General features: G+C 45.6%; 1 protein-coding gene across 1 annotated transcript in view; it reads right to left on the reverse strand.

Moving 5' to 3' along the window:
* Window positions 1-27,811, reverse strand: part of LIN28B (lin-28 homolog B) — a 76,566-nt gene that overhangs the window by 18,662 nt on the left and 30,093 nt on the right. Inside the window, exon 4 of the mRNA XM_054174022.1 lies at window positions 8,029-8,213. Within this exon, the coding sequence (XP_054029997.1) occupies window positions 8,029-8,213 (185 nt within the window). The remainder of the gene's footprint in view (window positions 1-8,028; window positions 8,214-27,811) is intronic.

The raw sequence follows: 27,811 nt of genomic DNA on the forward strand, positions 1-27,811 counted from the left end.
CTAGATGCTACCATCTTTGAAAGTTGTACAGCTGAAAGATGAAGCCCTCATTCATCTAAACACCCAGACTAATGAATTTCCAACGATGACAGGCAAGAACAAACAGACAAGTGCTGTGGGTTTCTTGTAAATCAATTTATAAGCTATTGAAAGGCCATTCCTTGGTGACCAATTTGCATTGGAAAGGAGTTCACAGTTGAAAAAGCTGTGACAAAAAGGAGATGCTTACACAGGGTTGGGTTTGGGTTTTTTTCAGCAGCCAGGAAATTTTCATCTGGGAATAACTTTTCCTCTGTCCTGAGAGCACCTGTGCTCCCCCACGACAGCAAGAGGTCTGCAGCAGACCCCAAGCAAGGTCCAGGCTCCACAAGGCTTGGGTTAGAAGAAATAAGAGCTAATTCTGTGCAGAGAGTAGGAGCAGATCCTGAATTCTCACCCTGGAAATGCTGCCCACAAGCATGCAGCACACACAGAGGGTGTGCAGAGGGAAGAGGCAAGAGGCTTCTCCAGTTAAAAAATTAAGATCTTCTGTGTTAATGTCCTCAAATGATATAAATTGCTTGCATCAACAAACACAGTACAATTAGCTTGTTACCCTTAAACTGAGTTTAAAATAAGCAAATTGTTTGATGACTTTGATGTTTTCCACCCAAAATGTGCTGGCTAATTTTTCCATTCCAGTTCCCATTCCAATCTTTTAACTGCCTTAATCTCCTGCCCTCAGATGTTGACCTCCTAAGAACAGAGGTCATAGGTTAGCACAGACAGACCTCAAAAGATCTGGACTATCAATTCATGCCTGAGAGATTTCTCTGCCACAAAAGAAGCACTAAAAAAGCAAAATTCCAAAATCCAGGTCCACAGGCTGCACAGGGGGGAAAAATAGAAACTTGTTGAGATGGTTAAGATTCACAAATACTCAACAACAACAACAAAAAAACCCAACCCAGGCTGGATCTAAGCAGGATGAATTCATTCCTGTAGGATACAAAAATAAATAAACCCAATGGCACTGCCATGGGATCATGACTCAACTTTAAAGATAGAACAAGGAAAGCTCTCGACAGGAGAGAATGAAGAGTCAGCATCTTTGAGCACAGAGAGGTTGTGTTTAAAAGGTTTCTAGTATCTACAGCTGCAACAGGCATTTTTTAAACACAATTTAATTTCCTTCTAAAGGTGAAAACATGGAATGAGTGAAATCAGCAAAGGAACCAGCACCAGCGGAGGCAAATTCTAGTGGCTGTTAGTGAGGCTGCTACCTCATTTTCTTGCCACAGTCAGCTACGCAGCAGATTCCTTGCAGCTTGTTTGCTCAGTGAGCATTCAGCTCTCATTACAACCAAAAAAAAAACCAACCCACCCAAAAAGCCAGATGTTTGTTTTCTGTGCATAAATGAAATGTAGAGATTGTAAAGGGAGAGAGAGAGAGAACTTCATGGGGCTGGCGGGGAGGTAGAAGAACAAACCGTCCGGCAAAATGATTTCCGAGCTCCAAGTGGAATTTGTACCTTCCCAAATGTACACAAGAACGAAAACCCTCAAAGTGGAGTGAGTAATGATACTCCCACGTGTGAGAACATCAAATGCCACTGAACTATTTAATAATAATAATAATAATAAAGTAAATGAAACCACTCTGGATCCTTCTCTCCGTTAGAAAACCAAAGTGCTTAAGACATTTAAAGTAATTGTTAAAGGGAGACTTGGGCACAGACTCCTGGCAATTATTGCATCAGCAGCTAACCAGGAGTCTCCAAAAATATATCAAAGCACAAAACCATGGAAGAATGAGCCTGGTCAGCAGGAAAATAAGGGGTTCCCCCCCCACCCCCCCTACTTGATTTAGAGCAACTAGCTGAGGAAAAAGACTAAATAAAACGAAACCTTTGCAAAGCTAAATAAATGGCTTTACACAACTCCAAATCCTGATGATTCCCTCCCACTGAGGGAAGAAGTAACACAGACAGACTGACAGACACCACCCCCCCTGTTGTTTTGCTTCACATCATTAATTTAGCACAAGCAGCAGCAGCAGCAGAGGTGCTGGCTTTAAACACTAGCAAATCTGCAGCTGAATTTGAAACGCAGAACCGCTTTCGGGTTTTTATGCTGGCCACAAGATCTCCATTAATCACCGAGGGAATCAAAGCTCTCTGGCTGAACTCTGATGCAAAGGCTGTTGCAACATTAATTGCAGACAATGAAGTAAGAGCAGTCTGTAGTTTGCTATTGTTTTCAGAGCTGCCTGAAGTCACTTAAATGCTTAACATTTCAACTGCCCAACAGCTAGAAGAGTAAAGCTCCGAGCAGCTTCGATCAGCACAGGACCAGCACAGTTTAAACCCATTTTTGTACTTTCAACCACTCTCTGTAAAAGCTCTAGTGCCAGAAGACTCCACACCAATCAGATTATAAATGAATGGAGATCAAAGACAAGAAATTGTTCAGCTCACTCCCATATTTCACAGTGGCCCTTCACAACTCTTTCCTCCTTCGCTGTTCCATAGGTCTGTTACTGAGCCAACCCAGTTCCCTCCACACCATCAATAATGCCAGCCTCAGCTCACCACTCCTCCAGCTTGGCCACCTTTGTTCTCTGCTGCACATCTATGTGCAATTTCAGCCACAAAGCCAAGCCCCTTCATCCTCATCCTACAAGTGTCACAGTTTGAATGAAAACCTGCCTCAAATCCCCAAGCCTAGCTGCTAGTCAGAGTCGTCAGGCTAATTCCTACCCATCCCCTACAAATCCAGCATTCAAAAGAGAAGGGAACAATTTACACTGCAGGAACAGCTTCTGAACCAACATGTGAGCTCTCCTCCACAGCCTTTTCTCATTTGCTGCACAGAATAGAAGGCAGCTATTGCATACTGCTGCTACAGCTTGCACCCACCACTAAATCAACCCAAATCTGGACCACACTGCAGAAGACTTCAGGGCTTTCACCAAGATCTCTTCAGGCACTACAAATATGAGTGACCTTGCAATGGCTCTATGAAACTGTCTGCTTTAACTGGTCTCAACAAAATGCACAGGATTCTGGAGCACAAGGGGGAAAAAAGTCAAAATCCAGAGGAGCCTTATTCTAGGTGTTACAGACAAAGCTCAAAAGGAGCAACTGTTAAGGCTGGGAGCATTCGGTGGTTCTGCAAAACAAACTCCAGATGTGCCATGTTTGTCACCTGGTACATGAGGAGCACACAGTATAAGGAGAATGCTACAAAAAGGCTTATTTCAGGCCACCCCTCCCAGATCTGCTGGAATCACCACAGTCTTCATCCCATCTATGGTTCAGGCTCTCTTGCATCAGCTCTTCACTCGCAGCAAACTTTCAAAATGCAGGAAACTTTGGTTCGATCCCTGCTTGTGCTCGAGGAGATTCAGGCTTCTCTGCACCCCCTGAAGAGTGCCAGACCTATCAGCTTTGAGGGGATCACCTGGAGATGGGGAGAACTCTGTGCTTCTCACATTTGACACCATTTTAACAGTCTGTCCTCCTCTCCCCAAGCCCTTCTCTTCCCCCTCCCCAAGCCCTTCTCTTCCCCCTCCCCAAGCCCTTCTCTTCCCTCTCCCCTTCCTGTTCTCTGTGTTTTCACATTCCTGCTCCTTCCTAAACTTCTCCTATCCGTTGTCCTTGAAATACCTTCCTGTCACCCTGCCTGAGGGAACATGGACATCCCAGGAGCACTTCTATTGGAGCTCCACTGCCTCTTTTCTGAACAGCTCCTCATAACCAGAAGCAGCGAAGTCCCACCCAGTCCTGCTACTTCTGGATGAAGGATGCCACAAGGCTCTGCAGTGGGGGCTTAAACTGCTACTTTCTCCCCCCAGATAACCTGGTGCAGATGTGTCCTCAAAGCCATGCTTGCTTTCAGAACATAGCCTGTTACTCATTACCTGCCCAAGAAGTGCTCTAGCACACTGTAGGTGCACTTGGGAAGGTGAGAAGGGAGCAGCAGCAGCGTGCCTGCACCACCACCACAGGGATGACTACCTCTGTGACACATTCCTCTTACATAATGAGTTGCTGAGCTTCTTTCTTGACAAAATAAGATGCTGAAGTAAATTCACATTTTTAAATGATTCATATTTAGGTAGGTTTGATCTTTAAGTGTCAAGGACAGAAACATGAAGCCACAGCTAATAAAAGAAACAGCTGTAGTGATCTGGAGTTCTCTTACAGCACAGACTTTATTAATTTTGAGTTAAAGGGCTCCAGAACTTTTCTTCCTTCTGAGGAGCTTCAGGTTCATCAGCAGTGGCAAATCAAAGGCAAGGTTTTGGGAATATCTGAATTTGCAGCTCTGCCATAATTCAGTTTTCTCCAACTTTCAAGCTCTTGGTATCTTTTTTTTCAGCATGCCAGGAGATCTGGCAAATTTTTCCCCTCATCTGGAACCACCATTAGAAACTTTCCCTCTTGTGAGGTATTTATTATGTGCTTTGAGTCCATTTGCTAGGTGATGCTGGAGTGAAACAGGTAAGGAAAAGCAACTGCTTCTCTACATAAAAGGGATTTGAGATTTAATGATTGACAGTGAGTATTTTTGTAGGAAAAGACAGCACTGTGTGCTAAAAAGGCAGTTTGTCCTGAGAGGCCACTGACACAGCAAGAGAGACCTGAATGAAGAAGATGCCAATTAGGAAAGCTCATGGAAACAGAAAGGATGTTTTACAGATCAGTTCCTCAAATACTTTTAACATCCACTGGACTGAAGTTCTGCAGAATCTCTCTTAAACTGAGCAACACTCTACAATTCTTTCCTGCTTTTAAATTCATTCAGTTAGGAGGAATCATTACTGCAGGTGAGACTGCAGTGTGATCCCTGGGCAGCTAGCAGCACCCCAAAACAAAGACCTTAGCAGCACCCCAGAACAAAGAGCTCAAATATGTGCTGGAGCTTTACTTACAAAGGAGAAAATGCTCATCCCTTGATGAAAGAGGATGGAATACTCAGACAGTACAAAGCCTGAGAAGACATTGGATTAAAGAAAAACATTCTGCATTCCAAAACCTTAAGTAACCCACCTGCTGTGCAGGGACAGCTTCACTCTACATAAGGCTGCATCAAAACACCACCTTTCTGCTGGCTGCTTCTGCCCCTTGAGCATTTTCAGAAGAGGATCTATTTTAGCCTCCAAGTGGATTTCTTATTATAAACCCTATGAAAAATCTGGGGCCTGCATCTTCTTAACTGCACAGATAACCAAGACAACTTCACTCAGGCTCTACTCAGCTCTTAATACAAGCTTGCAAAGTAGAAAATTAGCCTTGGATGTCACTTAGCCACCTCACTGCCAGCAGGCTGCCAGCTCTTGCTTTAGCACAGAGATTTGCCTCATAGAATCAATAAGGTTGGGAAAGACCTCAAAGATCATCAAGTCCAACCTGTCACTTGGAGCAAGTGAACAGCCCTGCCAGAAGGCACAGCTGAAGGGAAGGAAGCCGGTATGTTTGGGTGGTTTATTGTCCCAGTTAGTATTTTCTTCTTGTCCCTTTCTTCTTGCTTTATTCCATGCTTCCTTTATGGTGTCAATGCTTCAAAACTGAGTTGCCCTCTTCCCCGAAATGCTCCAAGTGGCAAGCCAAGCAGGTACACAATGCTGGGAAGCACCCAACTGTGAGCTCCTACAAGGAGTACTTACAGATACTGGATAATACCTCTAAGTCCCAAAGAGAACTCTCTATAAATGCATAAAAATAACCAATAAGAATGTAAATTAAAGAAGAAATGGTCCTTTGCCTGGTTTCATTTCAGGTCACATCCTAACATTGCTTGTTTGAAAAAAGGGAAAGAAAAAAGGAGAAAGAAAAAATCTCCCTTTTCCCCTCCTCCAAACTTTATTCTGGGATGCTGGACTAGGTTTATGATTCCATGTATTCTACTCTAAATGAAGATTTCACAGCCTTGTCTACAAGTTAGCAAGCAGGTGATTAAGGTGTGAATTCAGAACACTTTATCTCTGCCTCAGCTGCCTGCAGTCATTCCTAGAGAGCAGCATGGCAGGCTTTTGTGTCAGCTCACTGTCAAAGCTCAGCAAAATACACTGCTTTTGGCATCTATTAAGAACTCCCACAAAGGCAGCCACAGCCTGCTGCAGTGTAAAGTGTTGCAAATTGATCCCCTGGCTTACTGGAGTAGGGAAACCAGCCCCTCCACTGTGCATCTCTGCCATAAAACACTTCTGAACCCAGCACCTGTCAAATGCAAATCCCAGTTGAGTCTCTCACAACCTCCCCTGTATCCCAGATTACTCCAGATACTCTGGACAGAAATATATATGTGAGGCACATGGATATTACAACAGCTTCAACTTCTGGGAACCTAAAGTCTGCAGGCTGCTTGCAGCCACAGCTTCATTTTACATGGACCACAGAAGACTCTACTCTCCTGGCATGCTGGCTGAGAAAGATGCCCAAGTGGCCAACAGCAATCACAAAGCAAATAACTACACTTATTCAAATCCCACTCTCCTTCAATATGTAGGTTTTTCCTGCCTACTTACAACATGTCCATTTAAATTGGAAGGCTTCTGAAGTCTTCCTTCATACACATGTGCAACAAACAGGACAACAGCCTGATGGCTGTGGCCTTTATTTGCTGTTACAGTCTGCAACACCAATGAACAATGGTAACAGCAATGCTCTAAACAGGTCAGCAATGACAGTCCCTGGAAAACCAATGGTTTAAATAAGAACTGTATCAGAAGTCTAGCCCAAAAATTAGTGAAGAAAAAACCCCACCACCAACAAAAAGATTCTTCACATCCACTGCACACAATGCAGCTCTGAAAGGACAGATATGGTGAGCAATCAAAAAGAAAGCTTTGTCCAGCTGACAAAGTCTCTCCTTCTGGTTATGGACCCTGATCTGTTACAGCAGCAAAAATTTTGTTCATGGCCTGTCGAGTTTTTCCAAAGAAGGTGAAAGAGGGACAACTATCATGCTGTCTCCAGTCCTTAATTAGAAAAGAGAGAAGTGAAAAAAAACTCAAAAGGTAGCCTTCTACTAGAGGTGAGGATAAGTGGAGTTCATCTGTAGCCAGCAAAAGGCTTCTGGATTTCCTGTTTCTCAGGGTTGGCCTACACTGCCTTCCTAGGTGACCCTCTATTTCTTAAGCTACTCTTTGCTTCAGGATTTGCAGTGGAAGAAAGCCACCTCTCAGTCATGCCATCCATCAGATACTGCAGGCAGAACATGGCAGGTTGGATGTTTCTCCTAAGACTCTTCCCAAACCACCTGTCCCCCTTGATCTCAGTCACTACAGCCACGAGGAGAAAAGGGTGACTGACCTAAATACAGGAGCTTTGGGGCAAGAAGGCTGTTCTTGGAGAACTAGAGGCAGGTGGCTTTGCAGGAGAGGACTGCAGAACTTCTTCAAGCCATTAGGAGCAGAAGGTAAAGCAAAGCAGCGCAGGTCAGACTGCTGTGCTCGTGTGTGAAGAACTGCAGCTGCCAAGGCTAACCTGAGACGTGCAGAGTGTTACTCCAACAGTTCTTCAGACAACCAGGCAATAACATCTGTGGAAACACCTGATGCTCTCTTCACTGAGGACAAATATCGTCAATCAAATTGCATACATCTTAACCCTGACTGCACCAGGCTTTCCTCTGGACAGGACTGCTAGTGCACAGGTTAGAACCCCGCTGCACACAGCAGTCTCTTCAGCACTTCTCCCCTAACCACGACATCATTTCACCTCTCATTCAGGCTGGCCTCTCAGGCTAAGAGCAGGGCTTTCCAAATGAGATTTACATTCCTTTTGAAGGCTTCCTCAAATTCAGCAAAACCTTCTCCAAGTGAAAAGCAAATCAAGTGGGTGATTTGTGTAGTGGCAGAGACACAGCTTAATGAAGTTTAATCAAATGACTGAGCCAAATTCACACAGAAGGGTTTGCTTTCAACAGCTGAGGAAAGGCTGAAAACAATTCCAAGAGAAATTTGCAGAAGAGAAAAAGATAATTAAAAAAAAAAAAAAAAGATAATTAAAAAGGAGGGGAATAGCAAAGTAAGGTAATTACCTATCTCCCTTTGGTTTTCTTTTTTGTACTGTCTTCCCTTTGGGTCGTCTTTCACTTCCTAAACAGGGGCTCCCACCAGGGCCTGTTACCCGTATTGATTCAAGGCCTTTGGAAGATTTCTTAAAAGTAAATTCCACTGGTTCTCCTTCTTTTAGGCTTCTAAATCCTTCCATGTAAAGCTTGCTCTGTAAATAGGAAAAATACTCTTGGTTACCATTGCCTTAAAAAAAAAAAACAAAACCACCAATATTTACATTCATCATCAAAAAGGAGGAAAAAAAATGATCTTGTCCTGCCACCAAAGGAGAAATGATCCTGCCTGCTAGCCCAGAATGCACACAGGTTGAGTAACAGCTTTCCCTGCCTGAGCTAGCAGATGATACTACAAATTATAGCCCTGGATACACTGAAGGCACCACTCAACACTAAACAAGTAACAGGAACCTATTTTCAGTATCAACACAACTGAAACAACATTTTCCTTTGCCGTGATGGAGATGTAAGAAGCAGAGAAAATGCTGCACGCTTCACATCTCCACCTAGCAGGCACTGCGAACTGGAAGGGCTTTGTCCACCAAAAGAGAGCAAAGGTTCTCTACAGACCTAATGGCTTTGTGACCAGATTGTCATAATTTGTACTCCTCCTGTCTGGGACATGGCTCTGGAAATGAATAAAAGACCTAGGGAGAACAAGCTGCTGGAGAAATGAATCAAAGACCCAGGGAGAACAAGCTGCTGGAGAAATGAATCAGAGACCCAAGGAGAATGAGCTGCAGGAGGAAGGCACTCTGGACACAGTTCCTTTCAGATAGCCCTAGTGAACTGCTCAATTTCTATTCACTACCCCAAACATCATGTCTAGTTAGCATGAGTTAGGCATGGCTCTGTATTTTCATTCACAGAAACTATCATCATCAGGGCAAGTGAAATGAATGCTGGTAAGTCTTTGCTGTTCCAGTTTAGCAGCAAAATGTTGGCCAAGCTGACACCTGCAGAGCTCAGGGAGCTGGACTCTTCAAAAGGATGCATGGAGAACACCACAGGGGGCAACAGGACTGAGCTGTTTCAGGGGAAACTCCATCCAGATGTGAGGATGTAAGAATTACAGTTAAGAGTTATAGTTCACTACAAGAATTAAAGCAGAGAAGCAGAACCCTTCCCTTAGCTAAAACTCAGCTTGACAGTGCACTGAACGACCTAATCCAAGGCTCTGCTTTCAGCAAAAGACTGGACCAGACAATCTCAAGAGGTCCTTTCCAACCTGGACTTTTCCAGGATTCAAACACCTTACTCCAGAGCTGAATCACACCCAGTGAGATGGGAGAAGAGGATTCTGGCTCCCAGTTCTGCAGCAGTCACCTCTGGGTACCTGTGTCACCTCTCCCTGTCTTTCTAAAGAGGGACACTGCTGCAAAGTCCATTTGCCCCCCCCCCAGCACCAGCAGACTAAGATAAAAATGATCAAATAATTGGAAATTCTCTTTTTCTTCCTAATGAAACTACATGGAAGCACACACACCTTGGCTCCCCAAACCCCCAAGCAGTGGGGCAGCTGAGTTCCATACAGCAACCATTCATAACACACCAAGACACTACCGGTGCCAGGCTGACTGAGGGACTCCGTTGCTTCTGATTTTTCCAGCAGCCAAACTAATCACGACCACAGCTGCACTGGTTAGGACAAAGGCTGGGTTTGCTTATCCACTTGTGCAGCTCTAGGACTACATGTTGTAACAGCATGAAGATTTTCTAGGTGAGAGGTTGAGCACCATTGAAAAATGGGGGAGGGGAGAAGGGTATTAGAGGGGGACACACACATGGAAGAAGAAAGACAGTATCTGTTCTCTGACTTGGCTGCTTCTTAAAATGAAAATACAAGGCATGGCAAAGGAAATGTGCACATTTTCTCACCAATCCAACTGGAAGAGACTAATTCTACAAAACCCAATGAAACAAACCAGCCAGGAAGGCAACACCCTTTCAAGCAAACCCTGTACAGCAAGGAGGGGATCTTTGCCACAAGGATCAAACACCCATGCTCAGAATATGCCAGGAGACACCACCACTCCCCCACTGAAAAAAACCCACACAGTTTCTGTGCTGTGAATCCCTCTGCAGCAGCCACCAGGGGCAAATCTTGTGAAAAGGGAAGAACTGAACATGCATTTTTGTCCCAAACCAGGACACAGAGGTAAACTTCCCCAAAGCAGACAATCATGAGAGCACAGATGGGTGCTAACCACAAGGGGAACCTCAAGCAGATAAACACAAGCCCTTATCTCTCAGGAATTCTGGACCCACCACGGACACCTTTGTCTAAGAAAGATATCATTAAGACTCAGCAAGACTTAACACATTTTTCCTCTCCAAGTTTCACTCCTCTAAAACAAATGCCAGGAGGCTGATACTTGATCTGCACATTGCATTATGTTTTCTGCTTCAAAAGGAAGAAGCACTTCTTTAAAACCCAACTGCACTGGACTAGATGACCTTTGGAGGTCCCTTCCAACCCAGACCATTCTATGACTCTAAAGCAGAGCATTACTAAAGACTCCAAATCGTTTCTTTTCCTCATGTCACTTCTAGCAACAGAGCTTTCCCTCCCAAACAAAGCACTATAGAGTTGCACAAAGGAGGTTTTTAATATCTTTAAAAGCCAAAATAACAGAATGATGCTCTCACAAATCACTTTACCCAAGTGGACATTGTGTTGCATGTTTGTTTGGCAAGGGCTTTTAACAACGGAAAACGTTGAAAAACCTCCTCCAAAGGACTTGCAGTGCTCTCCTTGGACACAGCTCAGCAGCTATCCAGGGTTATAGATGGAGTTGGTGCTGACTGATTGTGTTAAATCTATCAGCCAGCTCACAGGGACAGATTCTCTGAGGGTGCAACAACAATCCAGAGCCACAGAGGAGAAGGGGTGGGGTGGGAAATAGAATCATAGAATCAACCAGGTTGGAAAAGACCTCAAAGATCATCAAGTCCAACCTGACACCACAGACCTCATGACTACTAGACCATGGCACCAAGTGCCACGTCCAGTCCCCTCTTGAACACCTCCAGGGATGGTGACTCCACCACTGCCCTGGGCAGCACATCCCAATGGCCAACAACTCTCTCTGTGAAGAACTTTCTCCAGCCTCCAACCTCCAGCCTATACTTCCCCTGGTGCAGCTTGAGACTGTGTCCTCTTGTTCTGGTGCTGGTTGCCTGGGAGAAGAGACCAATCCCCCTCCTGGCTACAACCTCCCTTCAGGTAGTTGTAGACAGCAGTAAGGTCTGCCCTGAGCCTCCTCTTCTCCAGGCTAAGCAACCCCAGCTCCCTCAGCCTCTCCTCACAGGGTTTGTGCTTGAGGCCTCTCCCCAGCCTTGTTGCCCTTCTTTGGACACGTTCAAGTGTCTCAATGTCCTTCTTAAATTGAGGGGCCCAGAACTGGACACAGGACTCAAGGTGTGGCCTAACCAGTGCTGAGTACAGGGGTACAATGACTTCCCTGCTCCTGCTGGCCACAATAGCATTTGGAAACCAACAAAACAAATCTAAAACCTGAATCCCTCCTCAACTTGCCTGAAGAGCTGGGGGGGGGGGGGGGAGAGAGAGAAGTCTTGTAAAGTTGATAATTTAATGTTGAGAGGACCTAGCTCAGTATTTGCCTCACATTACTTAAACAAATACAACCCGCACAATTAAAAGCAGCCAGAGTTTCGAGCCAGCGAAGCATTTCTAGAGCCCTGAATGGGCTGCATGGGCACAGAGCCAAGCAACAAAGGTTAAAAAGAAAGAAAGAAAAAAAAAAAAAAAAACAACAAAAAAAAACTTAAAAGCAACATGCTTTTCCTCCTTGCTCTCTCTTTCAGCTGCCAAAGACCTCACTGTTATTTTTACCAGCAGTCAATACAGTGATTTCAGGCTAGAGCTTTATTCTTTTTCCTTTTAACTTCACAGGGCCTTTTCTCTCTTCCCCCCCCCCCCCCCCCCCCCTTCTTTCCTTTTTCTTTTATTTTCTTCTTTTTTTTCCTTTTCTATTTTTTAATGGGTTCCTCTTATTTTTTCAAAATAATTATCCTACTATTTCTTGCTATTTTAGCCTATACTATCAATCCTCAACACATCTCTGCCCACAAAGAACGGCTTGGTCCAAAATGCCGACAGCCTCCTAAGGAGTGTCAGCCACAACAACGACAGCAGCAAATAACGAGTAGGAAAATCCATGCTCACAAAAGTTCCTGGAAAGCACTTCCTCCTGTGAAACCACAACAAAAATCAAACCATAATCAATACAAAGTATTAGCAAGATGGTCCCCAAACTAAAAAATCCCATTCCCTGGGCAGCGTCAGGGAGTGCTCCCACATCCCTATAAAAGAAAGGAAGTTTGGAATTAAGGCTCATTACAGGGGCCTCTGATATGTGTGCATTACTGGTATTAACACATAGGGAGGACAAGGTCCCTGCATGCACCTCCTCACAACAACTTTGCCATTTCTAGGTCAGGGTTGTGAACAACTGGGGCTGCAGACATCAAATTCTCCAGAGAAAGGGGTAGGGGGAAAGGGTTATTTGGTGGCATTCTGCTTAGGTCGTTTATTTTCTGTATCTCTCATTTCTGCCCCTTTTTATCTGGTGATTGATTGATTGCTCAGTACAATCACCAGATGCCACCAGCATGCTGGCTTTCCCCAAGTAAGAAAACAGTTTTCCCTCCAAAATTATCTACAATTAAATCCAGACACGAAGGAAAGCATATCCTGAAGCCCAACCACCCTGAAAACCTGAAGAAATTCTCTCCAAAACAACTCAATGCAGTTCCATCAAGAGCCAACGACCCTTGAGTACACCACAGTGAGAGGACACAGCAGGGAAACGATTTACACACTGGCTCTACAGCAGTGCTCTCAGCTGCAGTAAGCCAAACCCAGAATTTAACTGTTGGACGTTGCAAATGTTAGAAGCACTGCAAATGCTAGAAGCACTGCAAAATAATCCCTTGCATGGCACAAGCACTGCTGCAAGGACTTCTGCTGTCCACTTAAAGGTCTTTTTAGGAGGTTTGTGAGGATGATTTTTTCAAGCAGAATGCAAAAAACACCACACCAAAAAAATCCACCCCCACTGACCAGTAGCCTCCCACCCCCTCCCCAGAGCAGCCCAACATGCACCTCTGCTGCAGCAGCACAACTGGAAGACCAGGCACCCACAAGGCATCTTGCCATTGCTCCTGCTGACCTCGTGGGCTCTTTCCTGCTCCTCCAAGCTTATCTTGCACCAAATCTAGCACTTCTCAGTGCTCCCTATAAGCCAAATTAACTCACTAATCTGACAGGAAACAAACTCAGTTTAAAAAGTCTGTGTGTGTGTGCTGGGGAGAGGATAAAAGGAAGAGGAAACAGGGACAGATTTTTGTTTTTCCAGCAAGCTAAATCTGTTCCCAGAAAGGCTCAATCAGCTCCAGGGCACACGGTGGGGAAAGGGCAAGAGAATGTGCTCCTTAACATTTTTATGTGAAAACTTCACAGTATTACAAATGTAGTTCATAAAGCTCAACAGAATACAAACTCACTTGAAAACCAAAGCTCTAGATGACTTCAATTCTTGAAGAGTTGCACCTCAGCTCTTTGGCAATGAGGAGCCAGGCATGCCACAGGTATACAATGTTTGTTAGATGGGGTGAGCTGCTGCGAGGAACCATGGAGTAGGGAAAGCACTGGCAGGTTGGCAGCAAGCACAGCACAGCTGGCACACAGCAGTTTCACATCCTGATTCACTTGGAGTTGGCTTGGATCTTAAATTTCCACCTCGACCCTAGTCATGGTCATAACCTTTTGTCGGCCTGTTGCTGTCCCCACAGTGTCACTCTGCTCCCCCAGAAGCATGCACAGGTATTTCTTTAGCCCTTGGACAACAGGCTTGCTCTATCTACTTCCAAACCACCCTCCCTACACAGCAGAAGGATTTCTCCTTTCTCAGTTTGTCTGTCTAAAGAAACTTTTACTGCTTTAACTATGAAGAGCTTTCAGTCAATTCTAACCCAGCTTAATACTTCCACTCCTTGTTCCACCACAGCTTCTAAGAAGTGACTTCCTTTCACAATCTACTCCTCCTTCCTTTTGCATTTCCTTTTCTCTACCAGTATCTCTCCCAGGAGAAGGTTCTCAGCTAGAAGGATTAGGGATTTTCCCACAATTATCCCCTTCCTTTACTTGAGATTCAAGTTGAATCTTTTCTCCATGTAAGCCTCCAGTACTTCAGCTCACCTCTGACCACTAACAAGTTCTCCTCTTTTAATAAATGCTCACCTTAAAATGTTGCTGACCTTTTAACATCCCACTGAACATAAACCAAATTAGCCCACTTCATGTTTTAAATGATCAGGGTGTTTCTATAAGGTCAGGAAGTCCCTCCAAGTCCAAGATAACTACTACACTTCTGTTCTGGACTACTCTTGGGTAAGAAAACTATTGCCTGCCATGAGACAGGTGGCAGCGCAGAGGAAGGTGTAATGTACAACCCACACAGCTTGCTGCTTCTCTCAAGCACTGAAAAGGTCCTCTGGTAGAAAGCACAGACTACTATAGAGTCATTTCACCTCAAACCAAACCACAGTGTCCTCCAGATTTATTACACCTTTCTGGTGTCCTTAGCCACATTTTCAGAAGCAGCTGCAGCACCTCTATCTTCCACACCTGACCTAAGATGTTCCTCTGCTCCTCCATGTAGGGGAATGACAGTTCCCTGTGCCAGGAGATGTTTTAACTCTAAAGGTTTCCTGTCCACCTAACAGGCTCATATACAACCCAGGACAGAAAGGATCTTGTGAGCAGTAAGACTGTGGGGAAGGAAGGATGGAGCTCAGCGAGAGGATGGTGGTTGAACTGTGCTGCAACTCAGCAACTTCACTTTCTCAAGAGGCAAGAAACAGGACAGTGGAAGGACTGGGCCATGATGAGGACCAGGGGTGGTAGCCTATGAGGAATGGGCTGGAGCAATAGCCTGGCAGGCAGTTCAAGCTAAGCTTCTGTGGAGAAGCAGCGTCTGGCAGAGTGGCTACAGTTTCTTCAAGCCACAGAAGAGCCAACTCACCTCTTGCCAGGCTGTGAAGGTGCAGGAGCAGATGAAGTAGTGGAAGTGGAATGAGAGTTTACAGCCCACTCCTGACTCAGACTGTGCTAGAAGCCTATCCCTGCCACTACCTCCCTTTTTCTCTCCTCCTCTGCCTGGTCACAGCTACCCATAGGCTGAGAGCCCAAAGAGCTGTTCCCATACCACCCTACAACCACTTCCCTCAATCCCTGGGCTGAGAAACGGAGCCTGCCAGGCCAGCACAGTGCCACAAGTGCAAGCTCACAGGTCCTCACCTCAGAAACCCAAGATCCCTGCTGTGGAGGACGCTTTCTGAAAAGCTGCATTAGTGCCAAACCTCTCCATGCTTCAATGACCTCTTCTAATTCTTCAGAGAGAAGCAAGCTGCCTGCTTGAAAGCTACTGCGAGCCAGGGAGCGAGGAACTAAGTGAGCACAGATGATACTTCAGCCAGCTGGGAGTAACTATGCCCTAAGCAATGCCAAGATAAGAATCCATTACAAGAACCTCTCTTGAACTACAAGCTTTTGGGCAAATATCGTGCTCACTTTAATGGTACAGATGTCCTTGGTTCCCACTGAGGCCTCATGCTGCACTGTGCAAGGTCCTGCCCAAACCATACAAGAAGGCAAGGGGTCACCATCGAGGCTGCTACAGCATTTGGAGGTCAGAAACCTGCATTTACTGCTTATTTTTAAACTGAGTTTATTTCAAATGCAAAGACAGAAGTGAAGCACACAAAATACAACGCTGCTTAGAATATTTGTTTACTAAAAAAATCAGTCTTAATTAGACACAATATTACCAAGTGGCCAATGTTGATTAGACATTCAAATAGTTGGATTAAAGGACACTTTGGTCTCGGAGGGAGAATGAGCACAAGGTTATTTTACCCTTCCAAGCTTTATCACTTATTTTAGAGGAAAGGGAGGGGCAGATCATCTAAATATTTGACAGGTAAGGTAATAAAGAGCAGTGAAACCAGTAATGAATGTCTGCCAGTCTGGACATAACAGGAAATGAGTGTGTGACTTCAAATTAGAGTGGGCTTAGAAACACACAGCAGTAAAAGGAGATAGCGTGGATGATTCAGAAAGCAGCTTGAACTCACCAGCACCTTTACATTATTGCTTGGGAGAGGTATTTCATTTGTAACTTTAACTCTTCATTTCCCTTAACCCACAACATACTGTGACCCAACTCTCTAAACAGCTGCATGTTAACAGCTGACAGAAAGGGTTGCTTTGGAGCCACTGCTGTTATCAAAGCATTAGCTATGCCCTGTTACAAAGGACATCCCAGGTTTCCATGGAACACTTCTGAGTTTAGGGATACAAGTGAGAAAACAGCACTGAAAGCAAAACCCTTCCAGAGTAAACAGAAGGCAGATGAAGGTTGTTTTTATTAGAAAGGACAAAGGGTTTTACCTCTGCAAGACAGACTGCTTCAGTGTCTTAGCATAGGTGCCAGGGAAGGACCCAGAGATGCTTTAAGAGCTCTACTTTTTAAACAGTCTCTTACTACTCTGGTTGTGATTGCTGAGGAGGTGGCTGTGAAACTGGAATCACACATGGCACTGCATTCATCAGATGACAGCAATGCTGGCTTCTGCTCAGATTACACAAGACTACTGAAATATTGTTGAAGACTGGGCTGTCAGCTCTGTCGCTTGTGTGCCCTTCTTTCAGCATGCTCTGCCAAGGAAGGTCTGTGTTTGCCAAGGCCTCCCGAAAGAGGGTCAGACCAGCTGCAGCAGGAAGACACAAAGAAGGTTCCTTAAGGACAATCTGCTGGCACAGCTCCCATTGCCACTCGGGGGGAGAGCAGAGCCAGAAGGATGAGCCTATTGTTGATTCTTCTGTGGGTTGGTTACACCTCAGACATGCCAGACACATCTCCTTGTGGACTGCAGGCAGCTGACTAGCTCTGATGCAGAGCAAACATTCCACTGGAGCAATCAAAGCCTTCTAAACACATCACCCAGCAATAGCCTCTTGCCACTGTGACTTGAGCCATGGGCTCTCCCCTGTCCTGTCAATGCTACAAGCAAGTTGTTTCACAGGGCACTGGTGGCACACTCAGGTTTCCACTGCCTGCTGGAGGTGCAGATCCTGGCTGTCAAATGGAGCACCAACAACAGGAATCTGCTCTTCCAAACAGCCTTTCCAGGCCAAGGTGCCACAAGACCAGGGATGCTGCTTTGCAGCAGTCACTTCTGACAAGTTTATTTCTATTGTACCTATCTGTAGTAACATCAAACCAGTCCTATAAGTAAGGATTTTATTCCTCTCTGTTCTGGCTGAAGGCTTTTGCTCCTCATCACATCATGCTTCATGTGGGAGAGAAAATAATCAATTAAAAAAAACAACCCACAACCAGAACTGTATGAAACCTGATTTATATTTTTCCCCCACTCCTGTTTCCACTCAGCCTTTTTTGCTGCATTAATGCAGTGCTCTGGTCTCACAGCCTGCCTAACACCAGTGAAAGCTGCCAACCCTCCTCTCCCCACACCCTCAGAAACAACCTGAAACCCACGATAAACAAAATGCAGCCTGAAATCCCTACCATCTCTATTACTCCTTTACAGGTCCAATAAAAGCTGCCTGCCCCCCAAGCTGTTTGCTTTTAATACCAGAAGTAAACAAATTCCAGGCTGCATTTTTATTGGACTGTTTGAAAGAGAAAACTCCAAAGGCTAAACCCAGAGGTACATCACACGGCGACTGCGATGCAGGAACCGCAGCTGAGCTGTGGCAAAGCAGAAATCCTCTCTGTTATTGCTTTATTTAGACTCCCCTCAGTACCTTATGATCACACTGAAGCCAACATTCATTTTCTGGCTGCTCTGCAGGATGCAGTCATTTGTAGCTGAAAGCACGGCGCGTTGCGTTGGGCGACCATAAAAGCAAGAGAGCACGAATCAAAGTGAGAGGAATCCAAAGGGGTTGGACTTGCAGCTTTCTGTGCAACTTCAACTGAAGTATTTCTAAGTTATTTTTTCCCCTTCCTTGACTGCAAAAAAGAAATAAATTAAATCTGTTTTCCCTTCTCACAGTTTCTATACCTGTGCATATGCATGTGTAATTGAAAGCCAGCTCCATAACCTAGCTTGATCAAATACATAAATCAAACAGAGGCCAAATTAAACACTGGGCCACACAAGGTGCCCATTACCAAGTATAATAAAAGGTTAGCTAGGAAGCTCTTGCTGGCAGAAAAAAAAAATGACTTGCCAGTAACTTGAGTTCTGGCAGTGCCTCCTGTACATGTTACCCTGCAGAGAAACAGGATGCTGCAGTGTTTAACCACTAAGGCTTTCTCTGATCCAGGCAGTGGATGCATGTGTCCAGCAGTCCATGCACCAGCAGCTTCCACAGAGGTAGCCCACTGGGAGGGGAAGCAAGCAGACCCAGGAGAAGCAGCAGAGGAGAAGGTAGGCTATTGAGGAACTGCTCAAGCTCTGGTTAAATGAACTCTAATGATTCCCAGCAGATTCACCTCAGCAGGGCTCCACATCCATTTGTGCAGCCTTTGGCTCTCAGTTACAGCTACAAATAGCTGTGGAGATGCAGTGAAGCTCGAGGTGCAGTGAAGTAAACTTATCAGGAAAAAAAACCCTGAAAAACTCTCTATGTGTGGGAATCACTCAGCTTTTGGAAAACATGGGGTTGGAAGATGGTAGATGAAGTGCAAAAAACCTTGAGTAGGAACACAGGGAATCCTCAGGGATGATTTGTTTCTACTGTCCTCTGGAACCCCCAAAAAGCCACACCACCTCCCAAAAACACAGTGGCAGCAAGCAGACTGCCATCAGCATGAGCAGCAGTCCCACCTGAAAGGCTGTTCATGTCCCACCCTAACTAGATCCCTGAAAGCACTGTAACAGGGAATTGCAGAAGATGGAAGTACCAGTGGTGAGCACACAGAGTAGGTGCTGTGCTCTGATTCCACCACACAGGGATGGCTGGAGAGGATGCTCACGTTTTAAACTGAGTCAGGTTGTGCTGACTCACTCTAAATCCCCACCTTCGGGTGGAGACTCAAAACTGCTACAGGTAAGAAAGGGGACAAGCAGGATCCACTGGTTGACAGGAGTCATCCAGGCTCCACACAATGACAGAGAAGGCAGAGACTGCACATCCCCCTCCTGCCATGGGAGAAGAGACCTGAGAGCCCTGGGCTTGCACAGGGGTGCCCAGGGATGAGTGGGGAGCAGACCTACCTGTCTCAGCTAGCTGGGAACACAGTGATTATCCAGGTGTGGGTATGAGGCTGCATAGAGCACTGCAGGAAGGCTTGGCAGGCTGTGCAGCAGTGCAATCAGGCACTGAGACAGTGACAGCCACCCTGAGCTTCCAGACCCTGGGGAAAAGCCTGCACAGAACAGTTGTGACAAGTAACTGCCTCTTTCATGACAGATAAGTGATGTAGTCTGCAGGACCATGTGCGTCCAGTGCATGTCTGCTCATGAGCAGCATGTGCTTGTGGACAGAGACAAGGGGGAAAACCCAAACCAACACAGAACAGGAGAAGACCTTCCTACAGCTGGCTCAGGTGAGCTCATGTAGATCATTTTGAGGCCAATCTTACCTAATCTATCTCGCTTGCCTAAACACACACCTCACATTCAATGGCTCTTAAGGACACATTAGCAAACCAGCTCTTCCCTACAGCTACAGAGTCCTGCTGCACCTCCCAGAGCACTTACATGACCACTATGGCATGTGAATGAGTATTTTAGGAATGCAAGGAAAGCCCAAGATTGTGTTCAGGGTTAGTCACCTGTGAAGCTCCTGCAGTTCTTATGCTATGTGGGATTTCTTATGGCTGGCTTTGTTCTGTGGACACAAGAATATTCTTCAGGTTCCTAAATGTCTGCTATGTAGAGAGGCAAGGTACTTCTGAGACAAGAAATCAGAAATGTTAACCAGAAAACACCACAAAATTCAGGGGTGTTTTTCCAACACCAATTAGCTTGATTAACCATCCTCAATGTTTCCAGGGCATTAAGCCCCTGAGGCTAACCAAAAGCATGAGAAAAAACTTTAAAAGAGAGGGAAGGGACAGCTCCTGGCAGAGTTAGGACATTTAACTGCACAGCACAGACACCATAAAAACAAACACACCCAGGAGATGCTCCACAGGCTGAAGACCTCAGGCTTCCCTCCTGCAACTGGGAAGAGCTGAAGATGCAAGAACTAGTAAAACCAACCAACTACCCAAGGCAAGCCAAAACATTACAAATGAGCAGCTGGTAAAAGAAAAATACCTGGCTCTTAAACCAGCAGCTTGAGCTTCCAATACCTTACTGAATTCCTAACAATGTGTGGACAAAGGCCTGGGCATCTTCAGGCAGAGACACAGAGCATCCTGCCTGCAGAAACCAAGTGTTTCTGCAATGGCAACAAACCTAACACATTAGAGTTGCTCAGATAAACTTGGTCATGCCATTTTTAGTTTAAATTCTAGGCTTTTCAGGAAAAGGGAGCAGCTCCCTTCTCCCCCCAGCTGCAGATTCCTTCCTCCACCTCGCGTACAAGGTTTGGCTCTCACCCGAGTCGTCAGCAGTTTAGATAGCAAGCCAGCACAAAATTAATCACACCCAAAAAGGCTGGGGGCCGGGGGCAGTTTGTTTGTTTTGGTCTTACAACAGGTTTGGCTCGCTGGGCTGACTCATGCTGGAGCCTGGGCCAAGGGTAGAGAGAGCACAGCAGGCAAGATCGCTCCTTCTGATGCAGCCAGCCTCAGTGGGCTAAGTTGTGATGTCAGATCAGACCCTGAGAGTAGCAGCCACAAAAACCTTCAGAGATAAATTAAGTTTAGTATGTAATAGCCGTTTCAAAATATTTTTCTTTGTGGAATGTTTCATTAGTCACACCCCATGGCCAGAAGTCAGAGGGACACAAATGAGTTCTTCATGGAAAATTTGGCATTTGTGCCAAAATCTCTCTCTCAGTAACTACCAAGACCAGCAGAGATCTCTGAACTGCAATGAAAATATTTTCAGAGTGGAAAACAAAACAAACCAAAACAAAACAAACCCAACCCAACTAACCACTTCACTGGGAAGTAAATCTGTTCATATTAACATACCAAATTGATGCGATTCATATCTGATACAATGCAATCAAGATACTAATTCTGTTTTCAACTCCTTTTGTATGTTTACACACCCATTGCCTCCCAAATTATGGATTAATAAATGCTGAATTAATTAATGCTGAATCAGAGAGCAACTGCTGTTGGAGTAAGTCTGGAGAAGCAGCTGAGCTTCGTAGTAACTGGGAAGGAATAGAAAGCAGGAATTCAAAAACCCAACCAAAGCAAACCATCTCTGAGAACAGATCAAGCTTGCAGAGCACCAAACCTCAGGGCTTGGAAAATCGCCACAAGATGCCCTCCAATAAGGGGCAAGAAAAGCAATTCCCAGCCCAGCATCGGAACTCAGCCTCCAGAACAGCTCAAACAGAGCAGTGCTGTGCACAGCTGCTGAGCCCTCCCACCCTGCCAAAGCTGGATAAATTATGGACAGGCTCCACCAGCATTTGAAAACTAAATGCAAGAAAACAGAAAGTACCACCCTGGGCAAGCTCCACTCAGGCTGGGACTCAAGTTAAGCACACTCTTTGTTCACTGTGTCATGAAGAGAAATTTCAGCCCCCTGCAAGACTCATTAATTCTGACAATCAAATATGAAGTCACTTTTCAGACTGTAACTGTGGGCTCATCTTCACTACTGTTAAATCAATTGTACTTAACTCAATTACAACGAGGTAATTACATTAACATGAGTCAGTGCATCCACACATGGCATCTGCACGTGTGCTCAGAGAATTGCTGTTACCTCCCACATGGCACAAGAGCTTCAGTCGCTCACAGCCAACTGCACACAGCTCAGGACACCTTCACCTGTGGCTCAAGCCAAAGTGAAGCCACACTGCTGCCAAATGTCTCTATCCCACTTGCACAGGGTAGATCTCCTGCAGAGCTGTTCCCAAAACGAGGCACAAGCTAACCCCTGTGTGAGTTTACCTACCCAGCTTGGAAAGAAAATCTGCTATGTCCTAATCCTTTTGGATAGGGAATAAATCTATGCAATCTGTCACATCAAACAGAAAGGTGAGGAGATAATGAATAAGAAATGAAGTCAACAAACTTTTGGGGCTACTGAAATGTTACTATGACCACAGTCACTGTGATTCACAGGCTCCTGACTACATCTGCTGGCAGCCACACATCCACCCGTTCTGTAAGTCTCTCCTGGAGCCCCTCCATCCCTCTGTGTCTCAGGCTATGTACATATTGCTAATTAAACAGTCTGGGCATCACTCCCTGGCTCTGAAGCAAGGTGGCAACAGCATAATTTAACACCCATCTGGCAAAATTATTTCCTTCCCCACCTCTGTCCCATTCCCCAAAAGCCAGGGAAAGCTGTACTCAGGCTGCTGACTGAAGCAATGCCAGCAGGTCTGCATCCTTCTGCCAGATGTGCCAGCTGTGGTTGCTGGGAGGAGGATCACACTCCACAGCTTCAGCCTGCTCCTGACCCTGCTTTATTTATCACTAGATGGACTCTTAAAGCCCAGTAAGAGTAACACTGCTTCAGCTAATAAGGGAGGCTTCCTTCTACCCATCAGGCAGGTGTTTGTAGCAATTATGTTTAGCTGCCCCACGACTTAATTTGAGCAAGAACCTGTACCCTGCTATCTGTGAGCACAGCTCAGTCCTCCTGGTTTCCGTATCCTGAGGAAATCTCTGCACAACTTTTTAACATAATCAACAAGCAGTTGCCAAGAAACTGACTCCACAGACATGTAAAAAGCAGAGCCACAGGCAAGGAGAAAAAAAAAAACAGAAAGGGAAAAAAAAAACCAAACAAATTCAACCTGGATTTTCACTGAGAGGTCTGTTTGAAGTCCCTGAACACAGCATTCAGGGGAGTCTACAATCAGATACTTGCACAGACTTTGCAATTCCTCCCCTCGCTGTGCTGATAAACATGGCAATGTGACATCAACTGCAGAGTGTGCTCCCTGGCACTCAGCTGTCTGACACCAGCAACAAATGGTGGTGGCTAAAATACTGTCAAAGGCAAGATGAACATCAAACCAACCACTGGTAGGACTTTGAAGACGGAAGGGCAAGAGGAATGTATGTTGACCACGCTTGCTTAAAGAAGCACTTTCTAAAACGCTTTTAAATAGCTTCATCATCTGCTCAACTAACCAGGGAGAAGCATGATTTATCCCCAAAGCACAAGGATTTGCTGCATGCATTCTGTAACTGATGACACTGCTCTCCAGAACACCGAACCCAGGATACTAATGCCATGAAACAGTTAAATCTGTTAGCATAAGGTTTTACAATATCATTATTAAGTTAAGCTCAACTTCAGAATGCCAAACTGTGTGTGCTTATGCACCGCTCAGAGATGCCATTTCTTGGGAATAAATAGAAGGGCATTTTGTAAGGACCAATGGATATTGGAACTGTGGCTTTCAAGGGTTCACCTTAGGGGAAACTTGTTTGAAACAGAAAAGTGGAAAGGGAATCACCAATCAATTTGGGTCTTGCTGTTTTAGATCGAGAGCGCTTTTAACTGCTCTCATTTCTTCTCAATTGTGATAACATCACAATAGAAAACCAGAAGGTAAGGAGATCTCTTTAGGGATGTTTAACAGATTGCTGTGCTCTCTCTTTCAGTACTAAATGCTGAACACTCTGTACAAACCCTCCAGCCCTGGCTTCACACTGCTGCATTATTTTACAGATAAACCAGATCTTCTCTTCCCTTCTGCTGCCTTTGCAGGCTTACTCCCTGCTTGTGCACTCGTTTCAATCCAGCAGTGGCATTCTCTGCTCTTGCCTCTCAGCTGTGTGGCCAGTAGCTCACTTAGAGAGGTCAAGAGAGAGCACAAGCAGAAAACTTGTGAAAAAGGAAAACAAGATGGAGGAGGGGAAGGGAAGGCAGCAGAAATGCCTGCAGCAGACACTGCATGTGGCTCAGCTCTGTTTCCTTAGCACTGCTTGAGAATTAAAAATAATAATAATAAAATAATTAAAAAACCCCAACCACCACCCACAACTCTTCCTTGCTCAGACTTCCAAAATTTCCATGGGTAGTTCTGAAATTATTTCTTTATTATAGGTTGCATCCTCTTTGAAATGAAAGCAATAGTTGAGGGTAAAATGCCCGGTCCAACCCCCCTGCCAGAGCAGGATCACCTAGAGCAGGTCACACAGGAACATGTCCAGGTGGGTTTTGAATGCTTCCAGACAAGGAGACTCCACAACCTCTCTGTGCAGCCTGCTCCAGGGCTCTGTCACCCTGACAGTTAAAAAGTTTTCCCTTCTGTTCCTGTGGCACGTCCTCTGCTCCAGCTTGCCCCCGGTGCCCCTTGTCCTGTCACTGGACATCACTGAGCAGAGCCTGGCTCCATCCTCCCCACGCTGCCCTTCACGTCTTTATAAACATGAATGAGGTCACCTCTCAGGCTCCTCTTTTCCAAGAAGCAAACCCAACCAAGCCAAACAAAAGACTAGCAGAGCATCACATCTTCAGCAAACCATTATTTTTTTTCCCCCTTTCAAGATTAACAGAGGTGCTTAATTTCCAAACAACCACGCAGCACAATTCTGGGGCTCACAAAAACAGCGAGAAAAAGTTTGATGCATAGCAACCAAAATGCCATTAAAGCACTGCTGTATGGAATGCCAATTACTGGGCTTTCTGAGATTTGGGGGTTTGGGAAAGCACTTATACCCACCCCCCCCCACTTAGGACTGTAAAAGCAAAGTTTAACATTAACCTTAAAAGCAGACAAGGAATTTTACGCACAAAGGTTAAAATAAGTTGGAAACGTTAGCTGAATGCTCCAATTATCTGACAGGCAGGATAAATCAAATGAAAATGTACATTCTGTAAGCCAGCCCCATGTGAAACTGAAAACCCACAGTCAGACAGCACACCTGAGTTAGTTAAAACCATAGAAAACTTGAGACAAAGTTATTTGTACCTGAAATGTGAAATACTTCTGCTTGACACACACTTTCATGTGTCACCTATTTGAAGCCAACAATCCAAGCAAAGCAGCCTTTAATCCCTACACTATTTTGAGACAACCAGAGGAATCTTAGGGCTCTGTCAGTACAAATTCCCTTCCTAAAAGGTGCATCTAAAAAGAAACAAGTCGTTTGCAAAGAAAAATGTTATCAGAAGGGGAAAAAAATAAAAGACTCCAGCGAGCTGGGTGCTGCTGGAAAAGGACTGACACAAATGTATCACAGTCAAGGGATCTACGCAAAACTCATCCCACAGAGGAGGCTGTCCCAGAGGGATGAATCATCACACACAGCCTGGAAGTGGATTTACATTTTTTAATAGAAAAAAAAAAATAGAGAAAAATTGGTTAGTTAAACTATCAGAAACCACAGCCAGAGAACCTGTAAATCGGTTTTACACAACTCACCCACCCAGATGGAAAAAACCAATATATTAAGACCCCTGCTATTAAAGATTGATTGATTTTGTTCCCTCTGCAGGAGAAGTGTTGTTGGGGTTTGTATTTCATATAAAGTAGATGTGTCTGTGTGTGTGTATATGTAAGTGCATATATATATATGTATATACTTTTGGGCTACCAATACCACCCTCAATTCAACAGTACTTTAAGCAGAGAAATCATAATTACACAAGAAAAAGAAAATAAATCACAAAAATTCCATCAAGTCCATGGCAAAATTTGCTCAAGTCCAGACTAAAGCAGAAGACCTTCTTTTTGAAGGGGTAAATAGTTCTTTAAAAGTTGCATATTTAAAGCCTTAATCTTGAAAGCTTTATTTACCCAAATAGTTGTTACTTTAAAAGAACAAGTGCTTGCAGGATTGGAATCCTACACTCATTAATCTTTTTGAAGGACTTTTTAAAGCATGAAGGAGGGTTGTGTTCTCCTTCAAAATAAACAAGGGTAGATCATTCTGCCGAACGTTTTGCAAAGCCTTTGTGCCGTTCAGGTTGCAACACTCAGAAGGTAAATCAAAGAGAAACTGTGAGCCGCAAGGTAAAAGAAAAAAAAAAAGCTGCTGAAAAAGTTCTAACAAGTCGAAGAAAAAAATCTTTGTTGTTGGCAAAAACGTTCTCACTTTAAAATTTCAGGTATTTCTGGAAAAAAAACCCTACTATTTCAACACAGTGCGTGTGCTGCTCGGTCATTAAGGTGGGAAGTTTAGCTGTCTAACTGAGAGGTTGAAGAAAAATCACCAACTGTCTGACTTCCTAGCATACATTTAATTATCTATCCAGTGTTCCTTTTTCCTCTAAGCATCAAGCAAGCCAAACAAACAAGCACAACGCTTAGCTCGGGTTTCATGCGCTCCTTAAAAGGAAGCTGCTTGTGTTTTATTTGTTTGCACAGCGAGTTTTAACGTGAAGGGGGAGAGGGACAGACATCACCCCGAATCCCCAAGCTCTCCAGCCCCTCCATTACAACATCTGCACCCTTGCTGCTAGCGGGGAGGGCTCCAAGAGGCTGGGTGGACGGCTCGCCCCTGGCCCCGAGGTGACCGATCCGGGCGGGGAGAGGCAGCGGTTCCCGTCGGCCCCCGCCGCACAGGGTAGGGCAGGGACATCTCCGGAGCTCCACGGCTGCACCCCCTTCAAAACGAAGGGTGCGGGCGAGCCGCCGTGCTCCGAACGGCACAGGCGCTGCCGAGGGGCACGCCTGCCCGGCTCCCCCTTTGACAGCCCGCCCGCGGCCAAGCTTCCCGCCCGTGGGGCGGAGGAAGGGGCAGGACCCCGCCGCCGAGGAACAAAGGGTGGCATTGGCGGCGGGTGGGGCCTCCGGGCCGAAAAGCTGCCCGCGGCCGCCGCTCATCATGGCGAAGACTCCGATGGCTGCGGCTGGAGGATGCGGCGGGGGCTGCAGGTGAGAAGCCTCCGCCGAGCCGAGCCGAGCCGGGCCGGGCCGGGCGCTCCAGCGCCATCTTGTTGGGCAGCCCCGCGCCTGGCGTGTGGGCTGCGAGATGGGCACAAAGCGTTGGGTGCTCCCTGCGGCAGCCTCGATGCCCGTGCAAACGGGTGCTACCCTGGCGCTTGGCGCCGGCATCGGTAGCTGCTAATCTCAAGGCGGGGGGGAGGAATAAATAAACAAATTACAGTGTATTTTAATCCGCATTTGCTCCATGGCAGCTCCTCCAGCATGGGAGGCAGCGATGGTGCCCACCCGCACCGTGCCAGCAGCGCCGCGCAGCCCAGCAAGCAGATTCCTTGCTGAAAAGATGGTTGAATGCGCTGATTGCAGCATTGGCCCCTCCAGACCCTCAAGACAGCTCTTCCTATCGTTATTTCCCTCCTCCAAAACGCCAACCAGCATTTCCAGCTCTGCACCCTGTGCTCAGTTACCCTTTCTTTGTAAAAATAAAAAGAAAAGTAATTAAAAAAAATTAACCCGCATGAAGAGCGTAATAAAAAGAAAAATCTTGGAATCTTGCACATCAATCACTTCTTTGGGCCACAGTTAACTGCCTCGGTTATAAATGGCCCAAGGAAGCGATAGGCAATGAATGGCCCTGACCCTGGCTTCCCCAGTTTGATCGCGGGGGCTGCAACCCGAGCCGGGGGGCTGCGAATTCCTCAACCTCCGGCCGGGGGGTGTTTGGTAGGGGGGGACACCGGGTTAAGGAGGCTCCTGCTCACTGCA

Source organism: Dryobates pubescens, chromosome 28, assembly GCF_014839835.1.
Source record: "Dryobates pubescens isolate bDryPub1 chromosome 28, bDryPub1.pri, whole genome shotgun sequence".
Classification (NCBI taxonomy): Eukaryota; Metazoa; Chordata; class Aves; order Piciformes; family Picidae; genus Dryobates; species Dryobates pubescens.